Below are 12784 nucleotides of genomic sequence, written 5' to 3' on the forward strand. Positions count from 1 at the left end.
CTAAGAAAGTGGATCACATCACTCCTGTTCTGAAGTCTTTACACTGGCTTCCTGTGTGTCAAAGAATAGATTTCAAAATACTGCTGCTGGTTTATAAAGCACTGAATGGTTTAGGCCCAAAACAAAACATTTCTGACCTCCTGCTAAATTATGAACCATCCAGATCTCTCAGGTCTTCAGGGACGGGTCAGCTTTCTGTCCCCAGAGTCAGAACTAAACATGGAGAAGCAGCGTTCAGTTATTATGCTCCAAATATCTGGAACAAACTCCCAGAAACCTGCAGGTCCGCTGCAACTCTGACTACTTTCAAATCCAGGCTGAAGACTTTTCTTTTTGTCGCTGCTTTTAATTGAACTATTCATATCTTAAACTGCACTGTAACTTTTATCCATGTATTTTAATGTTTATTTTATTAGCTTTTCTTTTTTAATGCTTAATGTATTTCATTTTTTGTAAAGCACTTTGAATTGCCTTGTGTTGAAAAGTGCTATATAAATAAACTTGCCTTGCCTTGCCTTACAGTAGAGTAGAGATCATATGAGATGTCTGTGGATTGGAGTGGGGTAATAATTAAAAAGTTGAACAGTCAAACCCTCACAAAGACAAACAAACAATAAATAAACCTTGCATTTTAAAGCTTTAACAAGTAACCGTTTAAGTTTTTCTACAAAAAAAACCTCAGACAACTATCTTCATTAGACTTTTGGAGGCCGACAACAACCTCTTGAATGACAGCAATTATTTTAAAAAGCACAGTGTTGCTCAATTTCAATTTGAATTCAGAAGAAAAAACAATTTATCAATCAGGATGTATGGCTCTCTTCGAAGTTTAAACCATGTCCCCCTAATTATATATCCTGAACACTTGATACATGACTTTCAGCACAACATCCCTAACGTTTCTAAAAGGAACTGTTACGGTATATCAGACATTCAGCTCTTGCCCTACTTGAGTTCAAACAAATGGCAGACTAAGTAGAGATGATCTGTGTGTGATGCTACTGACCTTAGCATAGGTAAACACTGTTCATCACTACAGTACCAGCTAGACAGAGGACACTCATGTCAGCGTCATAACTTTTACGGGCTATCCTCTCTCAATCAGCAGCCGACCGCCTGTGGAGAGCTTGAGGCGAAGCGTTTGGTCTGCTCGTCTTAAACCTGCTGCTCTTTTCCACTCTTAAGTCTCAGCAATGCAATGGCGCTCCTCGTCCCAATCTCCCTCTCACCGTGGGCAGCGCTCAGCCTCCTCATGAATCTTTTATTAGGACAACAAGCATCGAGGACGTGCTGAATTATTCAACATGCTTTGGGTATAGGGACTACGTAGAAAAGAAGCAGAAACTAAAATATGATGAAGGGGCCACTCCATTATTGAAGTGCTTTTGTTGTTAAGTAGGTAGTTGAGACTCAGGCCAAATGAATACAATGCATCAGCAACTCTCCCTCTGGCCTCAAAGCCGCTCGGGACCTTGATGGGTCGGAGTGTGTTTGGAAGACTTTGTCCCACAATGCTTAGCAATGATCAGCGTGCTCATCAGTGTACTCACTTATCTTCCAGGATTATGAGTCCATCGTGAAGCTGGTGGAGACTCTGGAGAAGCTTCCGACCTTTGACCCCGTGGCTCATCCACACGTGAAGTTCCACTACGCCTTTGCACTGAATCGGTAAGATTTAAATAAGAAGTGTTGCAGCACCTCTTTTCACCCTCTGTCTGAAACCAGAGCCCAGTCTGCTCTGATTGCTTAGCTGGCCGGCTCTGTTGTGATTGGTCAACCGCTTAGAGATGTCCCGCCCCTTAGCCTATCACGTACAATGAGTTGGAGCGCTAGCCAATAGAAGCGCGAGTGTTACAAAGTGATGACTTTCCTTTTAAAAACCTTGTTATTCTTTCAAATGCTTTTGTAAACCGCTTTGACTATGTTTGTGTTTGAAATGTGCTCAATGATGATGATGATGATGATGATGATGATTTAAAAACATTGTATCTTCCAGCCAACACACAAGGACAATAATTCACTCTTAGCTGACAGAAACACTCAGTTGAGGAAAGTCATTCTTCATCTCCGCCTTGCATGGTCTTTTATGGCTTAAATGATGCATTTATCAAGTTGTCCCAGAGTGTATCTTTTTATTTTGGAAAGTGTTTCATACGCAGTAGTGAAGGGAGAACATTCTCAACCCCCAATTACATCTGGATTGTTCTTATTATGGAAGTTACAAGCAGCCGCAGATCCAGGTTCAGCAGCAGTGACGTTATTAGTAGCATGGTGCTGTGCTCAGGGGAAAAGACAGATGTACGACACAGGGAGGTTCAGACTGCCGGTTTCTCACCAGCTGCTTTTCTTGTAAACTTGGTGGTGTGTCTGCCTCAAACTGCAATAAAACGAGCTGTTTTTATTTTATATTTGGCACCGATTGGGAAATATTTCTGCAGGGTGCCAAGATACCCGTTTTGTTTTGCACTGGCTCGCTTCCAGGATGTGACGGCGTGTTTACGAGCTCCACGCAGCTACTCTGAGACATTGTGTGAGACATACGATATGTGTTAACGACAGGAGACTCTCCTTCAGTGGATTAAGAGCAGGACACGACACACATCTGACGGTTATTTCCAACATTAGCTCTGTCATGTGATTGTTAGGGGATGTGTAATAAGGGTTCTTTGAGTGTTTCGGGGATAATGAGGCATAAGACGTCTTGAATAATGAGTAATATTTGCTTTATTCTTGATTTTCGCCGCCTATGATTGATTCATTCGTTTACTGTTCTTATTTTTTTATCTAGAATCGACACCTTTTTGCAGGATAAACAGGATTATGATTTGAATTCAAAGAAAAACCTATAGATATTTTGCTTTTAATACTTTCATATCCGGGGAGTCAGTTGAGAATGCAATAACGTAATTAAATATATTACATCTTGAGATATTTGTACATCATAGATATCATTGAATGTTTAATGGATAATGTTGGCAAGTACTAAAACAGAGTTTGTCCTTTGTTATTTTGTCAATTTCTCAACTCAGTCCCTCGTGTTTATTATTATTGCATTGTAGAATCATTATCCAATATTGTTAGCGTTGCCTCCCTGCAGCTCTTCTCTGCCTCTGACCCACTTAAATCCCTTAATTATACCCTCTGTTGCCATAGCAAAAGCAAATGGCGTTAGAGAAGCCATTAGTTAGTAGGAACATGGTAATTATTAAGAGTATTTTATCATGTTGCCCTCTACTAGTGGACAGTTTAGTTCTTCCCAATAGAAGCTGTCTTGTTCAGAAAGTGTTGTTTCTTTGACATTTAACCAATAATTACATTCAAATCACATGGTCTGTAAAAGCTGTCCTACGCTGATTGCACGTTGCAGGAGAGAGTCATTAAGTTAAATAAATAAAAAAACGAATTAAGTTTCACCTTCAAGTGGACTCGATCATTACCTTGACTCTTTCTACTGAGTTCTGACCCACTATTTCTGCCTTGAGATTATACTTATTCGCTCAGTGGTTGCTGTGACGTGCTCGGCTTGTAAGAGATGGAGTGTGTGTGGACTAATGGGCTCAGCCTCTCGGCCAGTGTTAGCGCCGCGGGGGGCTGACGGGAGCCAGGGCAGAATCTCCTCCTTCAAATCAGAGAAGTAAGCAAGACATATAGAGATGTGTTCGCCGAGAGCAGGGCTTCTCTCTGGCCAGTCTCCATGGTAATAGCTGTCGGCTCCTATGTTTTATTTATCCTTTACACTCTGTAGAGGAGCCGTGATGTGTTTATATCACACTTTCAGCCGGGGCGAGAGTTTAATTCTTCGCTACACCGCTTGCTTCCTTGATGAAGTTCGGGGTTTTGACACGTTCATTATCTCAGGAACAAAGCCTTATTGAGATTTCATCCCCAAAGAAGAAAAATGACCCCGATGGAATAGAGGCTCTGAAGCATTTCACTGCATACATTAGCATAACAATGAGGATTCCCTGAAGATATAAGCGATATCAGTCTGAGTGGATATTAATAACAAACAAGTCGTTTGTACAGATGTGAGGATTATTGTAATGGTGGTCTCTTTATCCTGTCCGATTTATATATCATGGCAATCCTGAAGCTGGCATTGCACAGGTTGCTTTGAAGAGGACATACCATACATGTATATATTAGTTTATTTATAGTGTCGTGGACAGTCCCCATCGATGAACTGTCACAAAAACAGTAAATGGAGCAGCTTTAGCCGACATGGCTAATTTCCAGCTGTTGTCCCCGGCCAGATAGACGCCCTTAAAATCACAATCTATCAACAGCATGTTACGAACTCAGACACTTAGGATGTAGGACCCAATTGCACGACCCGGGAGACAGAAGTAAAGTATTTGTAAGATACTTTATTTTCCAATACAGCTGTGAACAACAAAAAGGGTAACTATCAATCTCGAGCCGAGATGACAAAAATAGCGAACGTAGTGAGGAATGAAACTTTTCACGAGCACAAGAAACATCGACCTGACCATAGCATAAGACAATACGAACTGACAAAGAACACTGGGAGACAGGGGAATTTAAGCACAGGGTGACAAGACCCAGGTGGGACCAATCAGGGGCGAGGCTGACACTGATGGGCACCGGAGACACAGGATGGATGACGGGTGCAAACAATCAAGAAGCCTGGAATGAGAAAAAGCAAACATAAACAACATGAACCTCTCTAGCATTTCTGTCGGTGCACATTAGTTATAAAAAAAATATAAAATTAATTAAAAAGGATGAAAGACAAGTAGATACAGGTGAAAATGATGGATAAAAGAGAACAATAAACAACACATGTTACCACATACAGTACATGTCACATATAGCACATCACAAACGAGGGGCAACATCCATGATCACAACATGTAACATTCACGCCATGCTCAGAAACACAGACTAGTGTGTGCAGGTGTAGGTCTCAGTGAACCATGTTGTTAAGTGAGCTGTGGAGGTGGATGTGTCTGGATGTCTCTGATTTGAGTGGGTGGAGAGTTCCAGTTTTCTAATGCTGTGACCGAGAATGACGTCTGACCAAAAGTACTCTTCCTGAATGCGACTGATAGGTTGTACAGTATGTGTTTCTAATCGGCCATTGTGTGTCCCTGATATATTCCACCATGGCATTTCCTGTCTTGTATTCTTCATTAACTTATTAAGAACATTTGAAAGTCATTAGAAGCTTCTAAAATGACTAAAAAGTCCAATTAACAAAACTGAACATTTTAACTTCCATTAAAGGTGGGGTAGGTCATTCACTTCAGAAACACGTGTTGTTATATTCCATGGAATGCTCTTAACATCCCGATAGCAATGAATAAATTAAATGCTTCGACAATAAATACATAAAAACATGTCATCTGTGGAAGCCGTGGCGCTGTAAAAAGGATGGATGGCCTACCTGCCTGTCAGCCTGCCATCTGTGCACACACTTATCTCGTGCCCTCATTGGTCATGTGCGCGTTCGTGTGTGTTGGAGGAGGGGCTCTGTGAGGAAGTCTGAAGGAAGAGGCAGATTGTTTCCGGTTGTGTACTTTCACATTCTAGCGCACTCGAGCTGGTTTCTACATTCCTACCTACCTTTAAGGTCTTGTTTTCAAATAAGTTAACCAAAAAAACTGATAATTAAAGTTATAATTAAAAGCCAGTGTGGCTCATATCCTTTATTTATTAAGAATTGTAATTAGAATTGTGAGTAAATCTCTTAAAGGTAAGTTTCAGAAACCGGCTCGAGTGCACTAACATTTGAAAGTACACTGCCAAAAAGAATCCGCCCCTTCCTTCAGACTTCCTTACAGAGCACCTCCTCCAACACACATGAACGTGACGTCAGCAGACTGGTGGAAGTGGCCGCCTGTTGCTGGCGAGTCATCGAAGTACTGCTGCAATGCACGCCCAATGACGGCACGAGGTACATTCTTCCACGAGATGGAAGGCTGACAGACAGGGCGGCAATCTGTACTTTTTACAGTACCACGGCTTCCACAGATGACGTTTTTTTATGCATTTTTTGTCAAAGCACTTCAGATATTCATTGCTATCGGGATGTTAAGAGCATTCCATGGAATATAACAAAAAGTGCATCTCGAGCCGGTTTCTGAAACCTACCCCACCTTAAGGGAATTTGATGTAATGGTTTTGTTTATCCAACCTTGATTGCTCATACTAGAGAGCCAGCTGTACTCCTGGTTTGTTTCATTATTTCTGATGAAGCAGAGCCATTAATAACATGTTTTCTGCACAGTGTTTAATCAAAACAGGAAATATAAAAGCTTCTGTTGACAAAACATCCAATCAATTAACACCTCATGGGGTTGCAGTTCATTTCCTTTGTGGTTTTTAAATGGTTGCTTATTATACAGTGTCGGGGCATAATTAGGGGGTGAGGTGATTATTTAAACATACCCACATACTCAACATGCACATACATTTAAGTATCAGCATTTTTTGTATTGAATGCATAACATTAAATCTAGCTCTGGATCATGTGACATATTAAGTGCTCTGCGGTTGACCTGGTTTACTATTGTTCTCTCAACTGTTTAATTGCGTCCTTGTTAAGTGGTGCAGGCTGTTACTCCCTTCATGAGATGTGTGTTGACGTGATGAATTAGCATCTGTCAAATGGACTGTTTAAACCAACCTGTTGAAATATGTTGATTTCTTTGGGAGTAGGCCATTCTAAATGCAGCATAAGTCACCTTGTAGAAGTTGGAATGAATCCACCAATTAGCAGTGAACTTCCCTTAGTGTAGAGGACTTGCAAGACTTGCTTAAAAAAGAGGATTGGTCAAGCTACAAAACTACATTTCCCATGATGCAACAAAATACAGTATTTTAGCTCACTTTAGAGCATACAGTACAACTTTTTACAGGCAAAGCAATCCTCAGGCCTTGTGAACAAATAGTTGGGTACCCCTTTATATAGAAGAAGTATACAATGTTTAAAGAGGCCTTTTGGGGGTTTCTCTTTCCTCTGGTGTGTTATATAGGTTTGTGTGCATGTAAATGGTCTGCAATAGCTACAATTCCTGCTGAAACACCTCCATTGGAGGCCTTTGTTTACTTCTGTAACATAGTGACATCACTTTGTAACACTCGTGCTTCTATTGGCTAGCGCTCCAACACATTGTACGTGATAGGCTAAGGCAGGGGGGTCACACTCAATTTCATCACGGGCCACATCGGCATCATGGTTGCACTCAAAGGGCCAGTTGTAACTTTAAGACGATATAAATATACATATATAAATATTTAATATATATAAAATAATGTATTATATTACATGATTGCCTCTGCATTGGATTATTATCGGAGGGTAATAACTTCATAATTAACTAAGTCTGAAAGCAGAAGCAAACAATTGTAAGTCTCTTTCAGTGCGCATGTCACAAATAATTTAAAAAGAAAAGCCAAATTCTGAGAAAAAAAAAAAGTGACATTTTGAAAAAAAAAGTCAATTTCCGAGAAAAAAGTCTAATTTGAGATGCATTGTGGGACATGTAGTTTATGGGCATTGTGCTTCTGTAAAGCGGCCTGTGACTGTATAATAAACATATGATATTCTTTGCAAGCTCTTGTGGAGCCGCATTAAATGAAGTTGCGGGCCGGATTTGGCCCCCGGGCCTTGAGTTTGACACCCCTGGGCTAAGGGGTGGTACATCTCTAAGCAAGTTGACCAATCACAACAGAGCCGGCCAGCTAACCAATCAGAGCAGACTGGGCTCTGGTTTCAGACAGAGGGTGAAAAGAGGTGCTGCAGCACAGGCAGTACGAGAACAATACAGAGCTTTTTGAACATTAGAGCATGGAGACATGTCCCAGGAGAGACACTAAGTACTGATATGAACCTGAAACTGACACATGTCCAGATAGATTGCTTGAAGCTGATTAGTTTTTCTTCAGGGAACCCTGAACATAACTCGCTGCAGCTACCTTCAACCACGCATTATTTTAGATAGTTTACAGAAGAGCTTCTGTGTATTAATAATAATAATAATAATAATAATTCCTTACATTTATTATAGCGCTTTTTTTTATTAATTTGCTCTAAATGGAAGACACGTTTGGTAAAGGTCTCGTCATCACCAGCTAAAGACATGTCTTTTTAGATTAGCTTTTTACTTTAAATGTTCTTTTAGTCTTTATTATTTACCTACCTTTATATATTTCTTTTTATTTATTGAATAGGTCTTAAAGGATGTTGTCTTATTTTAATAATCTAACATGCTTCAACAGCAATATGTATTTGTAGTCACTGACAGTCAATCAGATTGACTTCTGATGTCCGTCCTCTCTGGCTGTGTGTGTAGGAGGAACTTGCCGGGCGACAGACAGAAGGCTCTGGACATCATGCTGCCTCTGGTGAACGGGGAGGAGCAGGTCGCCTCGGACATCTACTGCCTGGTGGGGCGGATCTATAAGGACATGTTCCTGGAGTCTCACTTCACCGACACGCCGAGCAGAGACAGCAGCACTCAGTGGTGAGCGAGCTCCTCCAGATGCTAAGTCTGATATAAATATCGTTAGAAGAATTGTTTGGAAGGGGAAGATGCGTGATAGATTCCTTCCAGGGGAATCACTGGATTTAAATGGACTGAAATAGCTGTTATCGTAAAGGTAAAACCCTTTATCGAGAGCAAACAATTACAGGGTGACACCTTAAAGCAACTTCCATCCTGTACAGAACAAAATGTGCAAAGGTGCAACTGACAAAAGAGAACGTCTTTGGAAACACCTCGAGTGACTGGATGTTTACAGCAGGATGTGTTCATACTTCTGCAATACGTTGCACAACAAGGGCTTTCAGCTGGATGCAGTCATGCAAATAAGGTTGACTTGTTACTCGTTAGTTTGCCATTTCCTCATGGGTATCTCAGTGACCTCTAAGCTTATGGCTGCTAACAGTAACTGACGGAAGTTGACTTAATAACAGAGCAATACTATTACCAGAAGGCTGTTGATTGCTTCCATCTGGAAATTGCTTCGTAGGTCTCGTATCTTATTCGATTAAATATGCCGTTTGTGTTATTGTGCCACAGCTAAGCAGAGGCTCCTCTAATAACATTCCCCTTCCCTCGGATCAACAGATTGCTCATTATATAAATGTCTCGTTGAGTACTCAGTCGCCGTTTGCCCTTCTGTGGTCCCAACTCAATATGGCTGTAATTGTTTTTGTATCTTGAATTGTCTCCGAAAGCCCCTTGAACATAATGTTTCTGGGAGATGCTGGTGATGTTGTATGACGCACTGCTTGGAGGCAAAGTGCTTATTGGAGTCATTATGTTTTTCCTCTCAGGTTTAAAATGGGGTTTGAGTCAGAGCCGACACTGCACTCTGGGATAAACTACGCTGTTCTCCTCCTGGCAGCAGGACACCAGTTCGAAACGTCCTTCGAGCTCCGCAAAGTGGGTGAGTGGGTGCTAGACTGGATATCTGTAACCTACCCGGCAACCGTCCTTTGTGATCCGTCAAATCCATCCAGGGCACGGAATACAACAAGGAAGACATTAGAAATGAAAGTGTCTATTTTATCATTTGCATCCATATGTTAAAACCTGCAGGTTAAAGCTGATCAATGTTTTGATATTCATAATGGACCAAATGATAATGTGAAATGTAATATTAGCACTTTTTGCAACTTCTTTCAGGTCGATTCATTGTTTTGATTTCACTGTATCTTCTTTTGCTCAGTCTTACCACTTTAAACATCTGCCTGATGCTTCCTGTGTTATCAAATAGTTCATTTACATATCGGGCAGGGCAGACACAAACCAACGTTAACATACATTTGTCGTTTCTGTCAACCTGAGGAATCTAAGGCTAATATTCGCTCAGCTTTGGTCTCGAACAACCATGGAGGTAAACATATAGCTCTTAAGATTCGTACATGTCCACTAGCTAGTTGTAAACAGTGCCTGTCTAATGTTTGGTGCAGCAGTCTGCTGTGGCCAAACTGTTTGGGAGCACTGAGAGCAAACAATGAGGTATAGGTATCTATCTATAGCGCTGATGGGAACTGCAGAGTCTTGTGATAATGCTCTGTGTTCCTCACTTCTTGTCACATAAGTTATTTCAGTATTTTGTAAAACATATTGATTATAGCTGCTTTAAAAAAGAAACATCTGAGTGCATATAGACACATTTCCTCCTGCTAAGCCCTTGTTCCAAACCTGTGTGTTCTGTCCTGAAACCTGAGGCTCAGAGGAGTTCAGGAATGTGGGAAACGGAGCAGGAAGTCCTGGGAATCTGAGCCCCACCCTCCCTCCATGCTCTGCCCGCATGCCTCCAGCCCCCAGCTGCTTCTTCAAATGACTGGTTACCGCGGCAGCAACCAGAACCATTATCTATAATACCTTTACATTCTTGCAGAACACAATGACAAATCACACCTTTGTTCTAGGGCTGCTCAATTAATCGTATTTTAATCGCAATTACGATTTTGGCCTGAAATGATTATGAAAACAACATCATCGAAATAAAACGATTATTTAATTTTTTTTTTTTTTTTTTTTTTTTTTTTGGTTTTTCAGTTGAATTACACTTCAAGTTCAGGGTAATCAACTGTTAAAAACATACTGGTCAAATAATTTTTTCAATAAATGGATGCTTTCAAAGTAAATGGATAATCGTTTTTAATAATCGTGATATCAATTATTGACCGAGATTATGGTTTTTGCCATAATCGAGCAGCCCTACTTTGTCCTGCACATTGTGACATATCCAAGTATGAACATGTTTTATTCTCTTGCCACAGTCTCACTGCAGCTCTCTTAGGATTTCATCATGCAATGGCCTCAGGGGTGAAGGAGCAACAAAAACCATCTACTTATTGTATTAAAGGTCCCTATTATACAGTTTCTCATCAATATATATAGCTCTCAGATATATACAGAACATGTCTCTGATTGGCTCCAAACACCAAACAGATCATTGCAGCATTACCCATAATCCCCTCTGTTTCAGCCCTGTTTCCAAAGTGCTGATTCTCTGTCTGTTACTTTAGATGAAAATAAGGAGCCCCTCCCCACGCCCCTCTGAGAGACATTTGGTTACAAAGAACACAATGGTGCTCTAGAGGAGATTCAGGTGATAAGGGGGGGGGGGTTACCTTGGTTACTGATTGGCTAATGGTTACTCAAGACAACACATCGTTATGACATCATAAAGTGGCCAAAATCTGATCAGCTCATTTTCAGACAGGTTTTTATAGAAATGGATCAAAAAGAGAGAGAATCTTTGTTCCTGAAACTTTCAGAGTCTCTTTCCACAGAGGGGACACATGTTGATGTGGAAGAGACATGGAGAAGAGGGGACACATGTTGATGTAGAAGAGACATGGAGAAGAGGGGACACATGTTGATGTAGAAGAGACATGAAGAAGAGGGGACACATGTTGATGTAGAAGAGACATGGAGAAGAGGGGACACATGTTGATGTAGAAGAGACATGAAGAAGAGGGGACACATGTTGATGTAGAAGAGACATGAAGAAGAGGGGACACATGTTGATGTGGAAGAGACATGAAGAAGAGGGGACACATGTTGATGTAGAAGAGACATGAAGAAGAGGGGACACATGTTGATGTAGAGGAGACATGAAGAAGAGGGGACACATGTTGATGTAGAAGAGACATGAAGAAGAGGGGACACATGTTGATGTAGAGGAGACATGAAGAAGAGGGGACACATGTTGATGTAGAGGAGACATGAAGAAGAGGGGACACATGTTGATGTAGAGGAGACATGGAGAAGAGGGGACACATGTTGATGAAGAAGAGACATGAAGAAGAGGGGACACATGTTGATGTAGAAGAGACATGGAGAAGAGGGGACACATGTTGATGAAGAAGAGACATAAAGAAGAGGGGACACATGTTGATGTAGAAGAGACATGAAGAAGAGGGGACACATGTTGATGTAGAAGAGACATGAAGAAGAGGGGACACATGTTGATGTAGAAGAGACATGAGGAAGAGGGGACACATGTTGATGTGGAAGAGACATGAGGAAGAGGGGACACATGTTGATGTGGAAGAGACATGAGGAAGAGGGGACACATGTTGATGTATAAAAGACATGGTCTTGCATAATATGTGACCTTTTAAATGTCTCGTGTCCCAGGGGTGAAGCTGAGCAGCCTGCTGGGGAAGAAGGGCAGCCTGGACAAGCTGCAGAGCTACTGGGACGTGGGCTTCTTCCTGGGCGCCAGCATCCTGGCCTGTGACAACACCAGGGTCATCCAGTCCTCGGAGAAGCTCTTCAAACTTAAAGCCCCCATCTGGTGAGATGCAGGCAGAGCAGAAACACACTTGAGACCGCATCCTGGTCTGACGCTCTGCTCTCCCCTGAAGCCACAGAGGCGTCTGTTGCCTTTGTGCAAACATGTGTTGTGTTTTGCAGGAAGAACAGTAAACAGAGGAACTCGCTGTGTCTTCAACAGAAGCTCTGCTTTTATATGGATTTTGATTCAGTTTCGAGCCTGGTGACATTTCGAGGAGAATTCCAAATGAATCACGATGCATATCATTTGCTCTGTGAAAAGAAAGAATGTTCTTAGACAGGAAACACCACTTGAAACTGGCAGTTTGTCAAGATTACCAGCATGTAAATGTTTTGTGTGAGCAACAGCTGTTCTCATTGCGCCGTGGATTCAACCTGAACTAAGATGGAACACAAACCTTAACTGCAATGCAGGTATGGGTGTACTGTGTATAACTCGGGCTGCTCAATTAATCGTATTTTGAAAACAACATAATCGAAATAAAACGATTATTTTT

The 12784-nt window shown here is 41.4% G+C and overlaps 1 protein-coding gene across 2 annotated transcripts in view; it reads left to right on the plus strand.

Annotated features, from left to right (window-relative positions):
• map3k5 (mitogen-activated protein kinase kinase kinase 5) overlaps positions 1-12784 on the plus strand; it is a 94187-nt gene that overhangs the window by 37854 nt on the left and 43549 nt on the right. For both annotated transcript variants that reach the window (XM_034075482.2, XM_034075483.2), the window contains exons 6-9: positions 1562-1668; positions 8319-8489; positions 9305-9417; positions 12129-12288. In XM_034075482.2, the coding sequence (XP_033931373.1) occupies positions 1562-1668; positions 8319-8489; positions 9305-9417; positions 12129-12288 (551 nt within the window). The remainder of the gene's footprint in view (positions 1-1561; positions 1669-8318; positions 8490-9304; positions 9418-12128; positions 12289-12784) is intronic.

This window comes from Pseudochaenichthys georgianus, chromosome 24, assembly GCF_902827115.2.
Source record: "Pseudochaenichthys georgianus chromosome 24, fPseGeo1.2, whole genome shotgun sequence".
Taxonomy (NCBI): Eukaryota; Metazoa; Chordata; class Actinopteri; order Perciformes; family Channichthyidae; genus Pseudochaenichthys; species Pseudochaenichthys georgianus.